General features: G+C 31.2%; 1 protein-coding gene across 1 annotated transcript; it reads left to right on the forward strand.

Annotated features, from left to right (window-relative positions):
• The first annotated feature begins 1,290 nt into the window (after positions 1-1,290).
• Positions 1,291-7,156, forward strand: LOC107828173 (putative methyltransferase PMT3). Its single transcript, XM_016655435.2, has 8 exons — positions 1,291-1,585; positions 3,490-3,845; positions 4,025-4,189; positions 4,314-4,496; positions 4,609-5,203; positions 5,682-5,794; positions 5,884-6,104; positions 6,528-7,156. Exons 2-8 carry the CDS (start codon positions 3,582-3,584, stop codon positions 6,841-6,843), a joined length of 1,857 nt encoding a protein of 618 aa, XP_016510921.1. The 5' UTR covers positions 1,291-1,585; positions 3,490-3,581; the 3' UTR covers positions 6,844-7,156.
• The last annotated feature ends 13,673 nt before the right edge of the window (positions 7,157-20,829 follow it).

Below are 20,829 nucleotides of genomic sequence, written 5' to 3' on the forward strand. Positions count from 1 at the left end.
GTTATATCGCACGAATATGCAAAAGAATTTAAGTTTTAAGCGGAGTAAAACATTTTCTTACGCGCTCTCTATAATTTAAATAATTCCTATAAGTTGTTTACCCACATTTCTATTTTGTTAACATGTTTTTGTATTATCAAAACATGTTCTTAATACTGAAAACAGTGATTCATTTATTCAAATATTGCATAGAAAAATTACTTTATATCTGTGGGTAAATAGCTGCACAAATAAATCATGAGTACTCTTTTCTAACTTTCTTCTTTTAAAAGTTAATGTATATCGTTTGTATAACCTTTCCCTTAATACATTAGGAAACTTTAAAAATACATAACATATTTTGATCGAAGTTTTCTATATTAAATGATATAGAAAAGTTGGTGATACTCTCAGTCTCAGACCTCAGTCAAAATACCAACTCAAAACAATGAGTAAGGTTAAACCTTAAAGCTGGCCATAAATTATTATAGTATATAATGTTATTAAAATTCATTGGATCAAGTGCACATGGGCAAAGATCCAATTCTCCACTCATGGAATTTCATTTTTCTTATTATTCTCCATCTGTTTCTATATACAGTATTAGATATACTTTTGCCAAAGAGAAAGCACAAGCTTTTTTAAGAATTATATTTTATGAACTTAGTTCAATGTCATGCTTTAAAATTTTAAATTGTTAGATTATGTTGAATCGAAAGTTACAATAATAACTAAATTTTTTATCTGTGAAACACTAACCTTACTAATGCACCCGATCAATCAAAATTTTATATTTTACCGTTAGATTATGGCAGAAGAGATAGAATCTCTTTATTTTAACGAGTTTGAGTATTAAAAAATTCTGATAAGAAATATTTTTCGTGAATAAATCTTAAGCAATGCGATTCCAAATTTGTTGAAATTTCAATATAAATGCTCTCTTCGGTCCACAATAAGTGACTAATTTGCTTTGGGTACATAATACAATATTCTAGACAAAACTAGTTAGTGTGACTAAACTACCCTTAATTAAATATTCCAACATAGTTAATGTGAGGAGTAAAAGACTTTTTAGAGATACGTACATAAGAATAATTTTGGAAAAATACATTGAATTTTTTTCTTGATTATATAAATGAACACTTATTTTGGACCAAAATAATAAAAACAAAATGGTCACTTATTGTGGAATGAAAGTAGTAACGAATATGAAAAAATAAACAGAAAGGCAAAAAATCAAATACTGAATTTTACAATTAGCAACATGAAAGTTTGTACCTTTCACTTTTATTCCCTCTCTCTCCCCCAAATATGGCAAAAAAGATCCCAAAATTTTCACACACACAGAAACTTAGATCCAAGACCCACCCCCCTTGTCGTCATACCCCCCCCCCTCTCTTCTCTCTCTCCATTCATTCCTCTCAACTGTATCCTTTTTCTCTTTCACTACATATACATTTTCCTTTTTATACACTCACCTCCTCAACACACACTTATCTACTTTCTTGTTTCTCTTGCCACGTTCTACTATTGAATTCCCATAGCAATTTTCAAACACTTCCCATTTTCCCAAATTCAGATCTGCACCTATCCCTTCTTCAATCTTGTAAGCTTCTTTCTTCTTTCACTGGATCTGATTTATTTTTTTATTTTTATTTTGCTTTCCCATTTGGCCTTTTTTGTTTGTTAATTATTCTCAGCTAAGAAAGATTTAATCTTTGGTCTAATATTTTTGACCCATTAATGCTAATGCTTAATCTTGTTAATTTTTGTATTAACAATCATTGCTTTTTTAAGTGCATCATATTGAATCTAGCTTTATTCTCAGCTAGGAAAAATCTTATCTTTGCTCTAATATTCTTGACCCATTAATGCTAGTGCTTAATCTTGTTAATGTATTAACAATCATGGCTTTTTTTAATGCATCAGATTGAATCTAGCTTACCCATTTGGCTTTTTATGCTTGTTAATTATTATCACTTATCAGCTAGGAAAAATCTAATCTCTGTACTAATATTTTTGACCCATTAATGTTAGTGCTTAATATTGTTAACTTTTATTATCAATCGTGACTTTTTTTAGTGCATCATTTTAAATCTAGCTTGCCCATTTGGCTTTTTTGCTTGTCAACTATTCTCAGCTAGGAAAAAAATTTAATCTTTGCTCTAATATTTTGGACCTATTAATACTAATGCTTAATCTTGTTGTTTTGTATTAACAATTATGGCTTTTTTAATGCATCTATTGATTCTGGCTTACCCATTTGGCCTTTGTGCTAATAAAATATGCCCAGCTAGGCCAAAATCTGTTCTTTGCTTCAGTTGTTTGTACCCATTAATGGTAATGTTTAATCGTCTTGATTTGTATTAGTAATCATGGCTCGTAAAATGGATCATATTGGATTTCGCTTACCCTTTGGCCTTTTATGCTAGTTTATTATTCCCAGCTAGCTAGGACGCAATCTGTTCTTTGCTTTTGTTGTTTCATCCATTAATGCTAATGCCTAGTCTTTTTGATTTGCATTAGTGATCTTGGTTTCTTAATTGCATCATCCAGATCTGTGTATTAGTTATTCTTATAGCTTTGTTTCTGGTTGTTACTGTTTAGCTTCTTGAAATGCTGTATTCTTTATATATATATAAACAATTTTTTTGTGTAAAAATGGCTTCTCTTTATGTTCTGCTGACTATGGGTCGATCGGGTCCGTCAGCGTAATGGCATTATGGTTTTTATCTCCAATGATAAAAGTTGATTTCATTGGTCTTCACAATAAATAATTCTAATGTATTAATGCTTGAGGATCTTGTTCATAGTTAATGTTTTAAGTAGTTCTACATTTTTTATATTGTAAATAGCATCTGGATTGTTCTTTTATCATTGAACGAGAAATAGAATGCGATGTAGTGGAAGATGCTGTGGACAATGTGGCCAGTGATGTAAAACATATGCCTGCATCAAGCCAACTCTGTTTTTTGGAATTCTGCTTAACCTTGTTTTTCTCGTCCAGTTCCATTTGGTACCTATTATTTTGGGGGGGAGCAAAAGTGTTCTTTGCTAATCCTTTAAAGATAAATGCTGGTTTAATCTTGATTTTCATCAATAATTGCTCTTGGCTTACCAGATAGTGTATGTGGCCTACATGTACTTGAGAATATTGGAGAATCACACGTAAATAACTCATGAATCATTATACAATTAGTGGATCTTTGTTGCTTCTATCTCATTCTCTAACTGGCTAGAGAAGTAGACAAACTTAACGTCAAATTTCAAGGGGTAATAACCAAAGTCAGAAACCCGTACCCGAGCTTGGGAACTTTCGTGGAATTCAAAATGACTCCAAAGATTGTTTCTGAGATCATGAAAATTATACAAGAAACATATCAGTTTAATTTACAAGTTTGTTTCCCTGAGTACATGCAACACTACTTGAGTGATTTCACAGGTTATTTCACCAATCAAAGAAATCCCTCTTCCCTCATAATCTAATTTTGTGCAATTTGTTAAATTTAGGAGCTAACTGGTGCACCTACAATTATGTCTGCTAAGAACTGAAGGGGAAGGGTGAATCTGAAGCTTTTCTGCAGATTTTGAAACTAAACAAAATGATGCGAGGGAGATCAGATGGAGCGCAGAAGAAGCGCCTGTTGACTTCTGTTGCTGTTGTTGCAGTTTTTGTTGTTATCCTGTATGTGTATTTTGGCTCTAAAGGCAATGGTGAATCTGCTCTAGAGTATGGCAGCCGATCTTTGAGGAAACTGGGATCTTCCTATTTGGGTGGAGATGATGACTCTGATCTTAGCAGCAAGCAAGATGAGAAGTTTGGGCTCGAAGATGGTGAAGATGGCATCATTCCTAAGAGCTTCCCAGTGAGTGTTCTTTTTCCTTTCTTGTTTTTCTCTCGTGTTTTATTGCTAGATGTGATGTGGCAATCACTGTCATCCAACCAACCGTGTGGCTAAATGGAGGAACAATAAACACTTGCCGCATTTTGGTTGTTTTGTGTTGACTTCTTAACTCTTGTGCTACTTTATTTTTTTCTTGAAAGGTTTGCGATGATCGACATTCAGAGTTAATTCCTTGTCTGGACAGACATCTCATATATCAAATGAGATTGAAGTTGGATTTAAACTTAATGGAGCACTATGAAAGACATTGCCCATTGCCTGAAAGGCGTTACAATTGTTTGATTCCTCCTCCAGCTGGATACAAGGTGAATAAGCTATATCAGTACTAAATATAAGTCAAGAATATGCTCTAACTTCCAATGTTTTACTCAATCTTTTTTTTGTCATGAGACACATCTTTTTCACTTCCCCCCTTGGGTGCTGTTGTAGGTACCGATTAAGTGGCCAAGGAGTAGAGATGAGGTTTGGAAGGCGAACATACCACATACTCACCTTGCACATGAGAAATCTGACCAAAACTGGATGGTTGTTAAGGGTGATAAGATTAATTTTCCTGGCGGAGGCACTCACTTTCACTATGGAGCTGATAAGTACATTGCTTCAATTGCAAATGTGAGGACTCTCTTCTTAAAGTATTGCAGATCTGTCTATAAAAAGAAATATGTAACCAGCCTTATATGTTAAGATGTTCTCAAAGTTGTCATACGTGAAATCATGATTGCAGATGCTGAACTTTCCGAACAATAACTTGAACAATGGAGGAAGGATACGCACAGTTTTTGACGTTGGTTGTGGTGTGGCTAGCTTTGGTGGTTATCTTCTATCCTCTGATATCATAGCAATGTCATTGGCGCCAAATGATGTGCATCAAAATCAGATCCAGTTTGCCTTAGAGAGAGGAATTCCTGCATATCTTGGTGTTCTTGGAACGAAAAGGCTTCCCTATCCAAGCAGATCGTTTGAATTTGCTCACTGTTCCCGTTGTAGGATCGATTGGCTTCAAAGGGATGGTATCCTTCTTCTCGAGCTAGATCGGGTGCTAAGGCCTGGAGGCTATTTTGCTTACTCCTCTCCAGAAGCATATGCGCAGGATGAAGAGGATCTCAGAATATGGAGAGAGATGAGTGCACTTGTGGAACGCATGTGCTGGAAAATAGCAGAAAAAAGGAACCAAACAGTGATTTGGGTCAAGCCTCTAAACAATGATTGTTACATGGAAAGACCAGCTGGTACTCAACCACCACTTTGTCAGTCCGATGATGATCCTGATGCTGTTTGGGGTGTGAATATGGAAGCATGCATAACACCTTATTCTGAACGTAAGTTTCCTGTCTCTTGCTTTTTGTCATTCTTGAGTATCGGTGAGTATACCTGAGACAGCAGTAAAAATGGCAGATAGAAGTATCTTATACCTGGTTAACTTAGCAAGAGTAAATCATCACAAAAAGGATGTTAAATGAGCAAGTGTATCACTAATACTACCACCTATGTTTGGTCCATGGTTTTGTCAAAGTCAACCAATGTCATGATTATCTCTCCCTGCGTTGTTCAACCTTATAGGTGCATTTTGCTTGCGTATATGCTCTGAATATATTTGGAGCCTTTTATGGAATGGAAACATCAAATATTGTTCAATTAGTTTTCTGATACATATGCATGAGACAGAAGTTTTAGTTTTGTTTTATTATCAAAGCAAATAAGTCGCAGTTTTGTTGAAGCTTGTAAAACAATGTTAAAGTTAATTCTCTTTAGTTTTTCTCAAAAATTTATTACCTTATTGTTATTATCTGATATCAGATGACCACAAAGTTAGTGGAAGTGCACTGGCTCCTTGGCCAGCTAGGCTAACTTCTCCTCCTCCTCGTCTTGCTGATTTTGGGTATTCAACTGAAATGTTTGAGAAGGACATGGTAAGCTTCAGGTCTTATTTGTCAATTTCTGCCGCTTCATTCCACAAGTGAGATTAATATGCGTCTTGCTTTTCTTGGCTTATACACAGGAGGTTTGGCAGCGAAGGGTGGAACACTACTGGAATCTTTTAAGTCCAAAGATCTCTTCGGACAGTCTGAGAAATATCATGGACATGAAGGCCAATTTGGGGTCATTTGCTGCTGCTTTGAAGGACAAAGATGTTTGGGTCATGAATGTTGTATCCAAAGATGGGCCTAACACTCTCAAGATTGTATATGACCGTGGTTTGATCGGCACAACTCATGACTGGTACGTTAATAATTTCTTATTTTACAGAACAACGCATGTAGATTTCTCCAGTCTGCTTTTTGGGCGTAAATCTCTCACCTTTAGTCTTTGGTTTAAAAAGCAGTATGCTAGCCACAAAATTAAACAAAACCATATCTTTGAGCATCTTTACATTGTGAGATACTCTTAATATGTCAATTAACTGGCAGCAAAAATGGAATGTAAATTCTGCTCAAGTATCATTTATGTGAGGTGTTACAATGTGCATCGCTATTTTAAGTGCTTAATAATTTTTCTTGGCCATAAATCCAACTTTAGAATTTATAACCATAAGAAGCACGCAGATCTTTAGCATCTCTGAGAACACTGTTTTTCCTTTCATCCTTCGAACCAAAGATGATCAATCATCGGAAATCTTACTTGATTACGCATCATTGAGTGCAGGTGTGAAGCATTTTCGACATATCCTAGGACCTACGATTTGCTCCATGCTTGGAGTGTTTTCTCTGACATTGAAAAGAAAGGTTGCAGCGGTGAGGATCTGTTACTCGAGATAGATCGTATTCTAAGGCCTAGTGGTATTGTTATCTTCAACGACAAACAACATGTCATTGACTTTGTAAAGAAGTATTTATCGGCATTGCACTGGGAAGCAGTTGCTGATCCAACTTCAGATCCAGACCAAGAAGGAGATGATATTGTTTTTATCATCCAAAAGAAGCTGTGGCTGACAAGTGAAAGCATCAGAGATACAGAGTAAATAAAGTTTGCCACTAAGTACACTTCTTGATTCATTTTCCCCTACCTTTTGGGATTAAGAAAAGCATACCCCTAAAGGTTTGGGAGATATCAGTATGATTTTGTAGCATTTATGATACTTATTTCTTCCTTTTCTTCATTAACTTAATTTCCACTTGTTGTTTCTTTTAGTTGATAAACAAACTCATAGACTATATATGCATTTATAGGCTAGTTCTTATTTTTGGCATTGGTAAAAGTTTACTTTTGCATTACATGGAATTCTTCCTCTACTGATAAATATGAATTTATGTTGCTGAAATGCAAAGATTCAATAAGTCTCATTGCAAAGTTAGCAAATCTTCTGTTGATGTAAGCACTAGCAGTATTCTCACATGATAGAGCCATTTTCTCTTAAACTAAATTTGTTGCAAATTCATTCGGAAACTTTTAATAGTGTAGCAAACTTCCCTTCTAGAAACATTAAAAGATTAGACAAAAAAATATTACATAATTATTCATGTTGGATACATTAGACTTCCCTAAATAATACTGTAGTAATAATAGCTTTACCTCAAACATTTGCCTCTTTTGTGTATGTCTCGAAGGGGAGCCTTGTCGTAACTGATAAAGTTTCTGCCATGTGACCAGGAGGTCACGGGTTCGAGCCGTGGAACTTGCCTCTTGCAGAAATGCAGGATAAGGCTGCGTACAATAGACCCTTGTGGTTCGCCCTTCTCCGAACCCCGCACATAGCGAGAGTTTAGTACATCAGATTGCCTTTTTTGTGCATGTGGTATAAAAGAATTCAATACATTAACTTCGTTTGAATATCAAATCAGTTGAGTCGGTTGTACGAATTTTCTCTAATCATTTAGCTTATGTTCGGGTCAATTTTATTCTAATAATAAATGCTTTATTTTCTTTGACAAATTGACAGTTTTTTAAAACTAAATATCTTCTTTTAAAACTTAAATATTGCCTTTATCTCACACTTATGCCTACTATAGAAGGAACTAAGAGTGAAAACTGTGGCTGCTACACACAAAATGAGATGAGAAATAAATGAAGGAAGAAGAGGAAAAGCAACTCCTAAATCCATGGATTTGCCAATAGATATACTTTTGGCAACTATCTAATTGTATACCAACTATTACTTAGTGACAGCAGGTGCGAACAATATAAATATATGTTTTCTTTTCACAAAGTTTGTTCAACTATATGAGTCGATGACAATGGATGTGGTTGCACTCGTTAGTCACTATCAAAAACAATCAAGCTAACATAAGAATTCTAGCTCGCACTCACTTAGAGGAGCTCGAACAACAAAAAATGACACTCAACATCTATTAAACAAGATCAAGAACAAAGTTATATCATGCTTACGAGAGCCATCGAGGGTATCGAGTGAATAAACTTAATTAACCATTATTTAAAAGTAGTACTTTACTAGCGTGACGACTCAAAACAAGGTCAAGATCCAGTTTTCTTAAATTTGATTAATTAACAACCCATCAAACAAGGCACGTTGAGATGTTACACCTACCTTTGCTTAACGTACAAAAATTTTAAACAAATCAACACCTACGGACATTTAAGACTACAACTATTACGTTTCAATTCCAAACTATTTAGATATCAAGAGAATAATATTCTAATTTTGTAGTGGTATATATATATATTGGAAGGACCAAACTTTTGCCTGCAGCACAGCACTGATGACTAATGACAATACTCAACAAATTCAAATCAATACCCCCACCAATGGTCCCTCTACAAAAATAGAAAAATAGAGAAAAGAGACAGGAGGGTCTCTTTGCAATGAAGTAAACTAATTATGGTTTGTCAATTTGCCATCAATATAATTGGGCACACTCATCATATCACATAAAAATAAATTAGTAGGCATAAATATAAAGAGACCAAGAGTCACATGCAAATGCACTTTTTCCATCATCTAACATAAATATTCCCAATTATTATTATTTAATTTGAAGTTGCCTGTTTCTTTTCATTCTTTTTGTTATATAAACAAAGTACAGTTTAAAATTTAAGTCATGTTGAAATGTCTGCCCTAGCATCAACATTTCTCTTTGCCTTCCCATCTTCCTCTTACCTTCTCTCTAATTATAGCTTTTATATATATATATATTCCAGCCCCAAACACAACGTTTATGGCTGATTAGCATTGCTCTTGACCATTTAGCTATTGACTATTGTGACATTACAAGTATGGACTCTGATGTCGTTTGTTAATTCATGAGATTTTAACACTGTAGAGCAAATATATAAAACTATATAAATAAATAGCATAACCTTTGATTTTTTTCAAAATTGATAGATTCATTTACTTTTATGGCATATTCTAATAGTACTCACGGTTAATGAAGACCACTACTTTAGGAATTAGTTTACAATCTTATAAATACATATCCATTTCTCTTTCATCCTCATTAATACATTTCCGTTTCTCTATTAATAAATATAGAAAAGTGCTTTACAATAGGGACGCTAGAAAGAGAGGGCTATGAGACTAGTGCAATCAGGTAATCGACCAAGTAATCCACATACATGATAAAAGAGCATTCCAGCCCTAGTGTACTTATTCACTGGCATTGAAGGAGAAGAATGACAAGGTCTGCTTCCACAGTAAGGATTGCCGCTTAGTCCAATCTAAGAGCAAACAAGGGACCAGTTGGGAAGCTAGACATCAAGTAAGTGGTTTGATGAGGATAACTAAGCTGACACGCCGCGTATTTCACAGCTGATTCAACAACAGCCATTTTTTCTGGGGAATTTGGTTTGTATTTTAGTTCTTTCTTACTATTTATAATTGATTATTAGATAATTTTAACCAAAATAATAGTTACTCGATCAAAATACTGACTATATATATATATATATATATATATATATATATATATATATATATATATATATATATATATATATATATATATATATATATATATATATATATATATATATATATATATATATATATATATATATATATATATATATATATATATATATATATATATATATATATATATATATATATATATATATATATATATATATCTTTATTATACCATGTATATTTTTATTATACTATGAATATCTTTATTATACCATGTATATAATTACATATGCGCACATATATAAACAAATGCATATGTACGTTATACCATTATTATAATGTGTATATAATTATTACACACTTAATAAGACAAAAAAAAATCTACAATATACCCTTCATGCATGATATAATATAATTATATATTTATACATAACTAAACAAATACTAATTTATGATATACCATTATTATGTCGTGTATATAATTTCCTACGCATACTAAATTAACAAACACAAACCTATAATATAACCATAATATACTAATAGCCTGTTTGGCCAAGCTTCTAAAATCAGTTTATTTTGAGAAGTGTTTTTCTCAAAAGTATTTTTTAAAAAAGTGTTTAGTGAGAAACAATTTGTGTTTGGCTAATTAATTTGAAAAGCACTTTTGAGCAATAATTAGTGTTTGGCCAAGATTTTGAAAACTGCTTATAAGTATATTTTTTTTTAAAATGCTTCTCAAAAAAATACTTTTGGAGAGAAGCTACTTTTCTCTGCTTCTCAAAAACACTTTTTTTCCTTCCAAAAGCTTGACCAAACACCTCAATTTTCGGCCAAAAGTGCTTTTGGCCAAAAAAAAGCACTTTTGACCCAAAAATAAGTTTGGCCAAACAGGCTATAATTCATTTAATTGGAAGTTCAAGGAAATGCAATGGTGCATATTATTTTGTGTTTTCCTTTGATGGTATGTCTAGTTTTTTGAAGACTGGAGTTTTTTTTTTCCTTTCGATTTTTGTTTGAAAAAACGGAGATCCTATGTAGAAGGTTATCATTGGGGAGTTTAATTAGGAGATTTATTGGGATTTGATTGACTACAAGATGGAAACTGCTACTAATATAATATTTTTATTGCCTCATTTCTTATTCAATAAATGATGCTAATAAATGATGCTAAGATTCTATAGGTGTTTTTAAAATCTTGTCTGGTTATAAAAGTATCTCCCTCAATTAACTCAAAAATTTACCTGGGTCAAAATGGGTTTAATCAAATTATAAGTGTCATACTTAACCCCCCTAACATGACCCAATTACCCCTCTATTTTTATTTTGCTTTTTTAAAAAGAAGATGTGAAAACTAATGCATTTCTCTTAAATTATTAGTTTAAATTTTTCCAACTTTAGATAATTCTTAATCCTCAATTTGATTTTGTATATTTGTGGTTGGATCTTAACCCAATTATTTGATGGATTACTTTGAGTTCAATCTGTTGGATCAAGTCAACAAAAAGTTATAATCCAAATTTTTTAAATTTGAACCGCTGAAAAATGGGTTAGATTTTATTACCTCTAATTTATCCACTTCTTGTAAGTAATATTGGACTCTCTGCCTTTTCATTTTCTTCTAGCATGCGATAAATTAATTTTGGGCCTAATTTAACCATAAAAGTTAGCTAATGAGACGAGAATTGTTCCAAATAAGCTAACTCATGAGACAAGAATTGCGCAAGACTATAAAACTTTCTCATCCCTTAATGGCCGATATGGGACTCAACACCATAAGAAGGGTTTTTTTTTCTTTTGGTGTTTGCTCCCTTTTTTCAACTACAATTGCAGTCAAATTAAACTGCCTGCTTATACAATGACTGGTTCTAGCCCTGAAAATTGAGTAAGTAGACAAGAATTATTTCCCCCCCTCTGAAGGAAAAATTGTTTGAAAAAGAAAAGACATGAGATTTTTGTTGAAAAATCATTTTTTTTATAAAAAAAGTTGCTATCATATGAGTACTCTTCCAAAAGAAATGCGAAACGACTTATAAGAAAGGAAAAAATTGTCTAACATAACTCTTCTTTTAATTGTCGACAGTCTATAAATACTCAGTGGGCGTTTGGACATAAGAATTGTAAAATTCCAAATAAAAGTGATTTTTTCAAATAAAAATGGTATTTGAAAATTAGAGTTTTGTTTGGACATGAATATATTTTTGGGTTGTTTTTGAATTTTTGTGAATAATCTGAGTGAAAATTTTGAAAAACAGCTTTTTGGAGTCATCTTCAAATGAAAATTAAAAATTTTATGGCCAAACAATGATTTCGGGAAAAAAATGAAAAAATTTCGAAAAAAGCGGAAAAAATTTCATGACCAAACGGGCTCTAATGAAGAAGAAGAAAATGAAGAAAAAGATCAGCCCTACAGTCCGTAGTCTGCTATTCCAACATCCAATACAATACTAATATAATTCTCTGACATTGTAATTTGAAGTAATTTTTTTTCTTTTCTCGTCATTGGCTATTTTTATTCTAGATTAGAATTAGAAGGGAAGTCAGTTTAAGTTTGATGAGACAAGTAAACCTTTCAAAGGTAAATGTTTGTTTTTTTAATAACAGTAGCCAACTTGCACGCACCTTGACTAATTATTCGGTATATTAGCTACCTTTCATTAGTAACAAGTACCAAAAATTTTTATCCACCAAAACTTGAACAGATAAAAAGAAAAAAAAATGTTAATTACTGCAATATTTATTTGGAATTGGTGAAACAATTATTATTATAAGGTTTACGGAAGAGAGTCCTCATAACTTCCATTTTTAATCTAAATAGTAAAACTTTTAAGAGATTATATACTGTCGATCCACTAGTTTTGAATACAAAGATGAATTATGGCGATTAGCTTCTACCACTAATTAATGATAAGCAATTAAGCATTATTTGTTTTAAGCCTAGAAGAACAAATGACGTGAGCAAATATAGGGAGGCGTTATAAGCTATTACCCCAAAAAAAAAAATGTAGAAAAAGTTACAAGAAATTATGCGAAGCCAGCTTTCTAAGCTATCTCGTCTTATTTTATACGACGGCGTTTGACTTGATACAGAATTTAAGAAAGTAATTAAGATTTGAAACTTGTTATCTAAATTAAATCATAAAAAGTTGGGTGGCTATAAATCATCATTGTTATTATGGTTAAAATAAAAAAATTAAAATTAAATTATTTATAAATGAGATAGTATTACATGTTTTTGAAATAAACTGAAAAAGTATAATACGTAAATTAGGACAAGGGAGAAACAAATAATAGCTAGTTTAACAATAAGATATGAAGGAATTTTGAGGTCACATTAGAGCTAGGCCATCCACAATTCACAAAAACACCCATAACTAATTGACGTTCCAATTTGACACTTTTAATCCAAGGTTGAACCAAACACACTACTGACTACACTAAGTAGTTTAAAAAAGCTATCTACTAAACTTTGTTAATGTTAATGGTGATTAATAAAGAGAATTCAAGTAGATTCCTTGGTCATAATGCAATTGGTAATCCTTAATGTTTGACTAATAATCAAAGATAAATATTTGTCAAAAGGCCCTTTTCATTGGCCATTAAGGAGATTTTGTCTACCCAAATTGAATTAAAGATGGGCCCCCATTGAAAAATTGTTACCCTTAATTTTGGGGCAATTTTCCCAGTATATTTAAATTGCCTTATAACGTGGGGTCTGCCCATCACCAAATCTTATCCTTATTTGAAGGGAAACTTCCCTTTCCTTTCCTTTCATTTATTTGAAGAGCTTTTCAAATCAAAATTCAAATTTAAAGATCTCATTAGGTCCCTTTTGGTATTCAAAATTATTTTTTTAAATTTTTTTAGCAACCTTAGGTCCTAAGTTAAACTGTTAAAGTCACTTGTCGCTGTAATATGATTTTTTCAAAGTTTGCTTTTGCATAAGCCATTTTTGTATACTATCTTTTATACAAGTTCGATTTATAGGGTTAAACTCAAGATAATTTTCTTATAATGATACTTTATCTAGTTGAACTTAGATACTTTATTCAGTTATTGGACTATACAAAAATTACGAACTTCAAATTACCGACTACTTTACCCACAAGAATGTCATAAAGGTTTTCCATTGTCTTTTTCGAAAAGATAATTTTAAAGGGCAAGTTAAACTCGTAATAGCAGAGAAATCACGCGCACATCATATAAGTAAATTGTTTATTTATTGTCAAATTTATACAGAAAATATTAGTAGAAATTTTACTTTTTTTGAATTTATTTTAGAAATTCGCATTAAGTTGAACAACTTTTGCAACATTTACCAAGTGATGGGAGATAAAGAATGGAAATGATTTGTGGTATTCAGTTTTTTCTATAAAACAATAAAACGTCATAAATCTTATAGTATATGTTCACTCTTTTGAAGGGACCTAAAAGTTGTTAGAAGAAGAAAAGAATATAACATATATGAACCCAGAGAAAATAAAGGGTTACAATATCTTAATTTCTGCAAGAATATTTAGTATTGTTTCACCATATATTTCATGCAAAAAAAAAAAAAAGTGTAATCATGCTACTCAATGGATATTTAATTTTGAAATTAAAATGATCATAAAACATGCGAGGAAATCGGAATGATGAGCGAGGAGGAAGCCAATTTTATCATTGATATAATGACGTAGAATGAAGGCATAAACAAGTGGAATATATTGAATCAATTCTCTTGTAAAAAAATATTTTTTTTGTGAAACGAATGGTTCAAATCTCATGGAATTAGGAGGAATAATTTTAGTATAATTTAAAAGGCGAGATTAGACTATTAATCTTGTCTAATGACCTCGTGTGAAATAAAAGAAGGATGAACAAAATAATTTTACATGAAATCTCATCTTAACATGAAAAAGATAGAAATCGTTATTTTTTTCAGGAAAAGAAAAAGAAGGAAAAAGCTATTTTTAATTAATATGTCATAAATGACCCATGAAATAATAAAACTTCAGCTACTTCGCGCTGCATGAGAATATAGCTGTCTTATACTTACAAGAAATATGACCGGTTTTAATTAGTGGAGTCGAGTTTAAGCCGCGAAAATTAATTTTTTTTTTATATGGAACATATTTTGATCTTTATGAGTCATATATGTAGCGTGAACCTTAATTAATCGGGTCAATCGATATTGGATGTACGCAGAAATGGACCTACTTGTACCATTGAAGAATTATCGGACCTCGTAAACTTCGCATAAAATCTAATATATGTGTGTGTATAGTGTATACCTTAACAAATAATTATATAAATAATTTGGCACCCTAAACGGTAAAAACTTTTAAGGATCCCTGATAAAAAAATAATGGTGTCCACTTTGCTTAAAAATTTTGGGTGCAACTCTCGATATAAGTGACAACTCTTCTAAAGTGTCCTAACGCAAACGATATTTGCCCATTTGTTTCTTTATTTTTTGACTATTCTAGCATCCATCTCCACTTTAACTTTTGGAAAAGGCAATAAAGAAAGAAAAACTAAAAGAGCTTCCCTTATTCTCCCTTCTCGTACTCACAAATTCGACTCAATCACACAAGAATTACAAAAAAAAAACTAATTTTTTTTAGAACTCTCAGCTCATTCTTTTGCAATTACATATGGCAAGAGACTAGGGAGAATAAGAAAAATGTCTCATAGGGCTAGTAAAAACACATATCGAAAATTTATGTATAATTTTATTTGCAATAAAATGTTGTTGGGTCATTTGTCTACCAATTTATCTTCCTTTTAAGATTTTTTGCTCACCTCTTTAGAAACACGTTCAATTATCTTATCATAAAAATATTTGTCTAAACCTTCAATTTTCTCTTTTCAAATGTCTTGTTAAATTAACATTCCACAATTGGTATACTAAGGGTAATTTTGTTTCTTTTTTTAAAAGGTAATAAATATGCCTTGATTTAAATTTAAAATGTAAGATATTTTGAAATGAAATTAGTTTATCAAAAGCTCTAGTTCAATTATAAAGACAGATTTTTAAGACCTTAACCTTAACAACTAGAAGACATAAACTGAAAAAGGTAAAAATAGCACGGGCTAGTCAGTTTTCGGACTGGTAATTGAAAAATAGCCAGCGTTTGTAAATTCATTGAAAAATAGCCACTATTTTGCTGCAACACGAAAAATTCTAGCGTAATATACTGGAAATTGCTGAACTTGTGTATGAACTTCCAGCATATTATGCTGGAACTCCAGCACACGAAAAGTTCTAGCATAATATACTGGAGATTTGAGCACATGTGTATGAACTTCCAGCATATTATGTTGGATCGGTATATTATGCTGGAAGTTCACATGTAAAAATTCGAACTCGAGTACATTATGCTGGAATATTTTTCGAATTTTGAACAGTATTTTCGTTCAGATTTATCTTTACATAAAAAGTGATTAAATTTCGATTACTTTTGAAACTATTACTATTTTTCAATTACCATTTATAAATCTGATTATTTTTGAATTTCATCCCAGGTGAGATTTTCAAAAGACAATTGTATTGGAACAGTCTCAATAATTATTTTTGAGGGTTTTGTGAACAGAAAAACAGGAAAACAAAGATTTGTCAAAGGGCCCAAATATGGGGAAATAGTTGGACGACAGCTACCAATCTTGTTACTATGCTTCCACGTGTCCATCATGCCCCAATGTTTCTGCCGGACATCAAGGCTATCTAATGTTTGTCTCCCTATCCTTTTACTATCATTTTTCTTGTTTATTACCCCTCCCATGTGATTTTTTGACTTTTTTTTTGTGATCTAAAATATTTAATTTTTTCAGATATCAAGAAATAATTAACTTCTCCTTTTCATAGTTGTTCTTGGAGTAAAAAGTCTAAGAGTAATTTATTATATTTCTAATGAGCAAATAAAGTTTAATATAATTAATTTTATTGTTAATTAATACTAAAAAGTAAATTCTTTAATATGTATGAAAAGAGTCAAAAAATTATTTAAAATTGACCGAAGGAAGTATTATTTGAAGTAGAAGTGACCTTGTAACAACAATAAAGTTGTTTTCGTATAACTTATAGATTGCGAGTTCGAGACTAGTATTTCAATAGGTAAATTGTGACATATGGAGCTTGTCTATTTTCATTTTAACTCATGTATGTATTTTGTTCATATAAAATTATTGAAATTCAAATATGTTACACAAGATTCGAATCGTATTTTCTTAAAGGGACATCCCGGCAAAGGCGGATCTAGTATTTCTAGAACATGAGTGTGCACCACTAAAAAAAAGGGGGGAAAGTGCTAAGTGAGAATTGATCCCTATTTATTTGATTAAATAATTAAGTATTGAACCAAGTGAATCATTCAATCTTATACATAATACCGGACCAATTCTAGAAAATATGTACATAAAATACCTAGTTTGACGGAGGGAACATGGGTTCATGTGTCCCGTAATATGGGCTATAGATTGATCTCAGTGCACAAGATATCTCATGTTCACGTAGGGTTTGGGGAAAGACCACACCCCAAAGAATATGATACAGATAGTCTACCCTAATGCATCCATTATGAGTTGCTTCCTCGGATATTTAATAGTAGATGCAAACATCAGTTTCTTACATGTTAGTAATTCAATTCTCTTTTAAAGGAGAATGCAACTATTTAATCCAGATCACAATTTTGATCGGCCAATTCCTTTGAAAGCTGAATGCTGAAGAAGTGTCTAGCCACATTAATCTTTGTTAAAAACATTCTTATCATATTAGTTTTTTAACTAATCAAGCAAGACAGACTGTGAATAAAAAGGAGAAGAAGTAACTCACCACTATTGATTTGTCAATTCGTGAACTTGATAAAGATGTACCCGATATAGTAAAACTAATTAAGACGAATCATTTTAGTTATTCGGCAAGCTTAGTCCTAATCCCTAAACTGAATAATGCTTGTATTTGATAAGATTCTCAAATAAGGAAAATCAATCTTAACATTTCAGCTGATTCTCATAAGAAAATTTCTAATAATTAAGCAGAAAAAACTATCAATAAGAAGATACTTTTCGTATGCCAAAGACTTTATTAAGCTTCTCCACATTATAATAGGCTTTTTCTTTGGTTGCTTACCTTGTTGTATAGCCTATATGTCAGCTAGAGACAAAGGCGAATCCATAATTTAAAGTTAATGAGTTTCTACAACGATCTCAACTTAATCTACAATGATTTATGAGTTCACAATATGATTTTTTAGATATTTAATGAATTTCTTAGTACATTTACAAGATATAAACAAAAGCTACTGAGTTCTGGTGAACCCGGTCTTTGTGCTCGGGATCCGCCCCGAGAGCCTAGAGATAGCTCACCATATAACTATTAAGGGTTTGGGTATTATATCTATTATTAGTATGTTATTCTCCCTTATTAATTATTTCATTTAATCGAAGTTTCCATAATACAATCTGATTGTATGATTGTTTTAAGGTATTTTTTTTTAAAATTGTTGGTTTAACGTATCTGTTCACATAAATCTCTAGTACGTAGTATGTACATGTACGTAGATAGATAAGTATGTAATTATTGAAGCAATTATTCTTCAACGGTTTTTTTTTTTAAATAAATATTTGCAGTAGGGACCTAAATGGTCCAGCTCAACCAACCGCGTTTTTTCCATTACTGTCATTTTCTTCAGCTCCTAATATCTTTATCTTTAATTTATCGTTTCATTTTATCGTGATAAATGGTATGAAAACCATTTAAGTCAATGTCTTGACGGCGCTAACTGCTAACAGCTAAATTGTGTAGTCAAACATTTTAATAGGCAATAAGTCAATATTTTCATTGTTTTTGGTTTCCTATTAGGGGTTCAATATTCACTTTGAAACCCGATTAATTTAAATTTATGCGGTAAAATTTTACTTAATAAGTAAAGTGTTCTCTACCAAAAGAGAATCCATACCTAAGGTTCAGAGATATACGTAGAATTTTTTTGTAAGCGGTGTTATATTTATATAAATAAATAAAAATAAAATTTTTTTAATATTATTTTTCCTACAAGTTGAAAGCCTTGATCCAAATGTTTATTTGAATATTATTGCAAAGGGAAGTATAGGTTCAATTTTCCTTAGTCTCAAAATTTTAACAAAAGTGTCCGCTCGAAGATGTTCAAAAACTAGAATATATAGGTCAAGCCTCGAACTTATAACCTTTACAATCCCAAATATGAGCTTGACCAGTGGATCAAGAAATACTCTTTGCCAAGAAGCAATGTCATTGTTATATATTGCCTCATTTTTGCAGAATATTAGTATAAATATTTAGTCTTTATTTTAGGCAGTGTCGGATGACACCATTTTCACTCATTTGCGTTCGTCCCTGCTAGGGTTCGGAACTCAAACCTATAGTTAAGGATAAATAAGTATTTACTCCTTAATGCTCTACCATATAACCTTGAATTAATTGAACCAGTAAATTCATAATATCAAATATCTAAAGTAAGCTAGTAAACATTGAGCTGCATCTTTTGGCACATTGTGAGCTGTCTTATTTGATATTTCTGTTGCTGTAGATTAAATATAAAGTTTTGAAATGTTCGATTTTTTTTTTATACTGAAGTTCAGACAATAATCATAATGTTGCAAAATTAGGATGAACTTAGTCTAACATAAATGCTAATGGTTATTTGGTACTTTGGTTTGAGAGATAAAGGAATTTAATCTCAGTATAAAACTCAATACATTTTTATGCAATGTGTGATTTTAATATGAAACACTGCATTGTCTTGCGAAGTTAAGGCGGCAAATCAAAAGATATATGATTGATATTGTATACTCTATACGGGAAGTTATGTATTTTCAATAAAAAATAAAAAATACGTATATTAACAATATGAGAATAAAGATTTTGAACACAATTTAAAATTACATAATAATTCATGTGTTATATTTATATATTAATCTAAGCATTGTTATTTATTATATAAATAATTTATATATTATAATCTCTACACAATTAAACTTGAATAAAACTATGATATCTTAATATTTCACATATTAAGTTATTGACATAGGGGTCGTTTCGTAGAATATATAAGAATAATGTTGAATAAAGTATATTAGTAATGCATGTGTTAGTAATGCAAACATTAGTTATGCAAATATTATTTGTTATTCATTGTTTAATATGGTGTATAAAAACTAAAGTACATTGTATATTTTTTAAGAAAATTAATTATTTATAAAAATGCCCTTCATATTCTTTAGTTTTAAGGAACTATAAGAATAATTTTATCTTTAACCATGCTAATGCATGTATTAATAATTTTGGTATTGCTAATATCATGGTTTGCTATGTAGTAATTATACATAGGATAATATAAAATATATTATATAACTAATACTTGCATTAATAATACGTATGTTAAAAAAATATACTAAAGAAGGAATTAGTAATAACAAAAGCCGATGCATACATTATTTTCTCTACCGCATAGACTGGTTTTATGCATCTCTCTACTATTGTATGTATTTCAGAGGACTTGAACAATTGAACTTCACTTCCACTCGCCAAATTCTCACGATATATCAAACACCAGCTATTTTGAAAGTGAAATAGAAAGGGCACTGACGCACTGTAGTATTTACCTAGTAAAGGAATGAAAATGGGAAAAACAGTAAAGAAATAAAGAAAAGAAAAAAAAAAGAAAAGGAAAAGACTAAAATTACAAAAATTCTGCATTTAAGTTTCTATTTCTTAAACAAAAGATACTTACTAGTACTATTTTTCAATCTCTTTTTGGATTTTTCACTATATGTCCCGTATTAATTAATAGTCAGTTCGGCTAAACTTATAAAATAAGCTTATTTTAAAACGTGTAAGTAGTTTGTGCTTGGTTGATTAATTTAAAAATTATTTTTAAATAATAATTAATGTTTGATCAATCTTTTAAAAGGTGTTTCTAATTACATTTTTATCAAAAATAGTTTTGAAAAAAAATAACTTTTTTCTACTTATCAAAAACTACTTATATTTCTACTCAAAAATCATTTTTTCCTTCTCAAAACTTAGCCAAATACCTTAATTTTGAAAAAAAAATAATACTTTTGCTTAAAAAAAAAAAAGAGAGAAATTTTATTCTCAAAACTCAAATTTGCTTAACCAAATGTTTT

This window comes from Nicotiana tabacum, chromosome 14 (genome assembly GCF_000715075.1).
Source record: "Nicotiana tabacum cultivar K326 chromosome 14, ASM71507v2, whole genome shotgun sequence".
Taxonomy (NCBI): Eukaryota; Viridiplantae; Streptophyta; class Magnoliopsida; order Solanales; family Solanaceae; genus Nicotiana; species Nicotiana tabacum.

What these genes read in the sequence shown, in the direction of transcription:
- LOC107828173 (XM_016655435.2), top strand. Translation starts at nt 3,582, where the DNA reads ATGATGCGAGGGAGATCAGATGGAGCGCAGAAGAAGCGCCTGTTGACT. An exon ending in TCATTCCTAAGAGCTTCCCA is followed by an intron (nt 3,846 to 4,024) that starts GTGAGTGTTCTT and finishes TTTTCTTGAAAG; the next exon opens with GTTTGCGATGATCGACATTC. An exon ending in CATAACACCTTATTCTGAAC is followed by an intron (nt 5,204 to 5,681) that starts GTAAGTTTCCTG and finishes ATCTGATATCAG; the next exon opens with ATGACCACAAAGTTAGTGGA.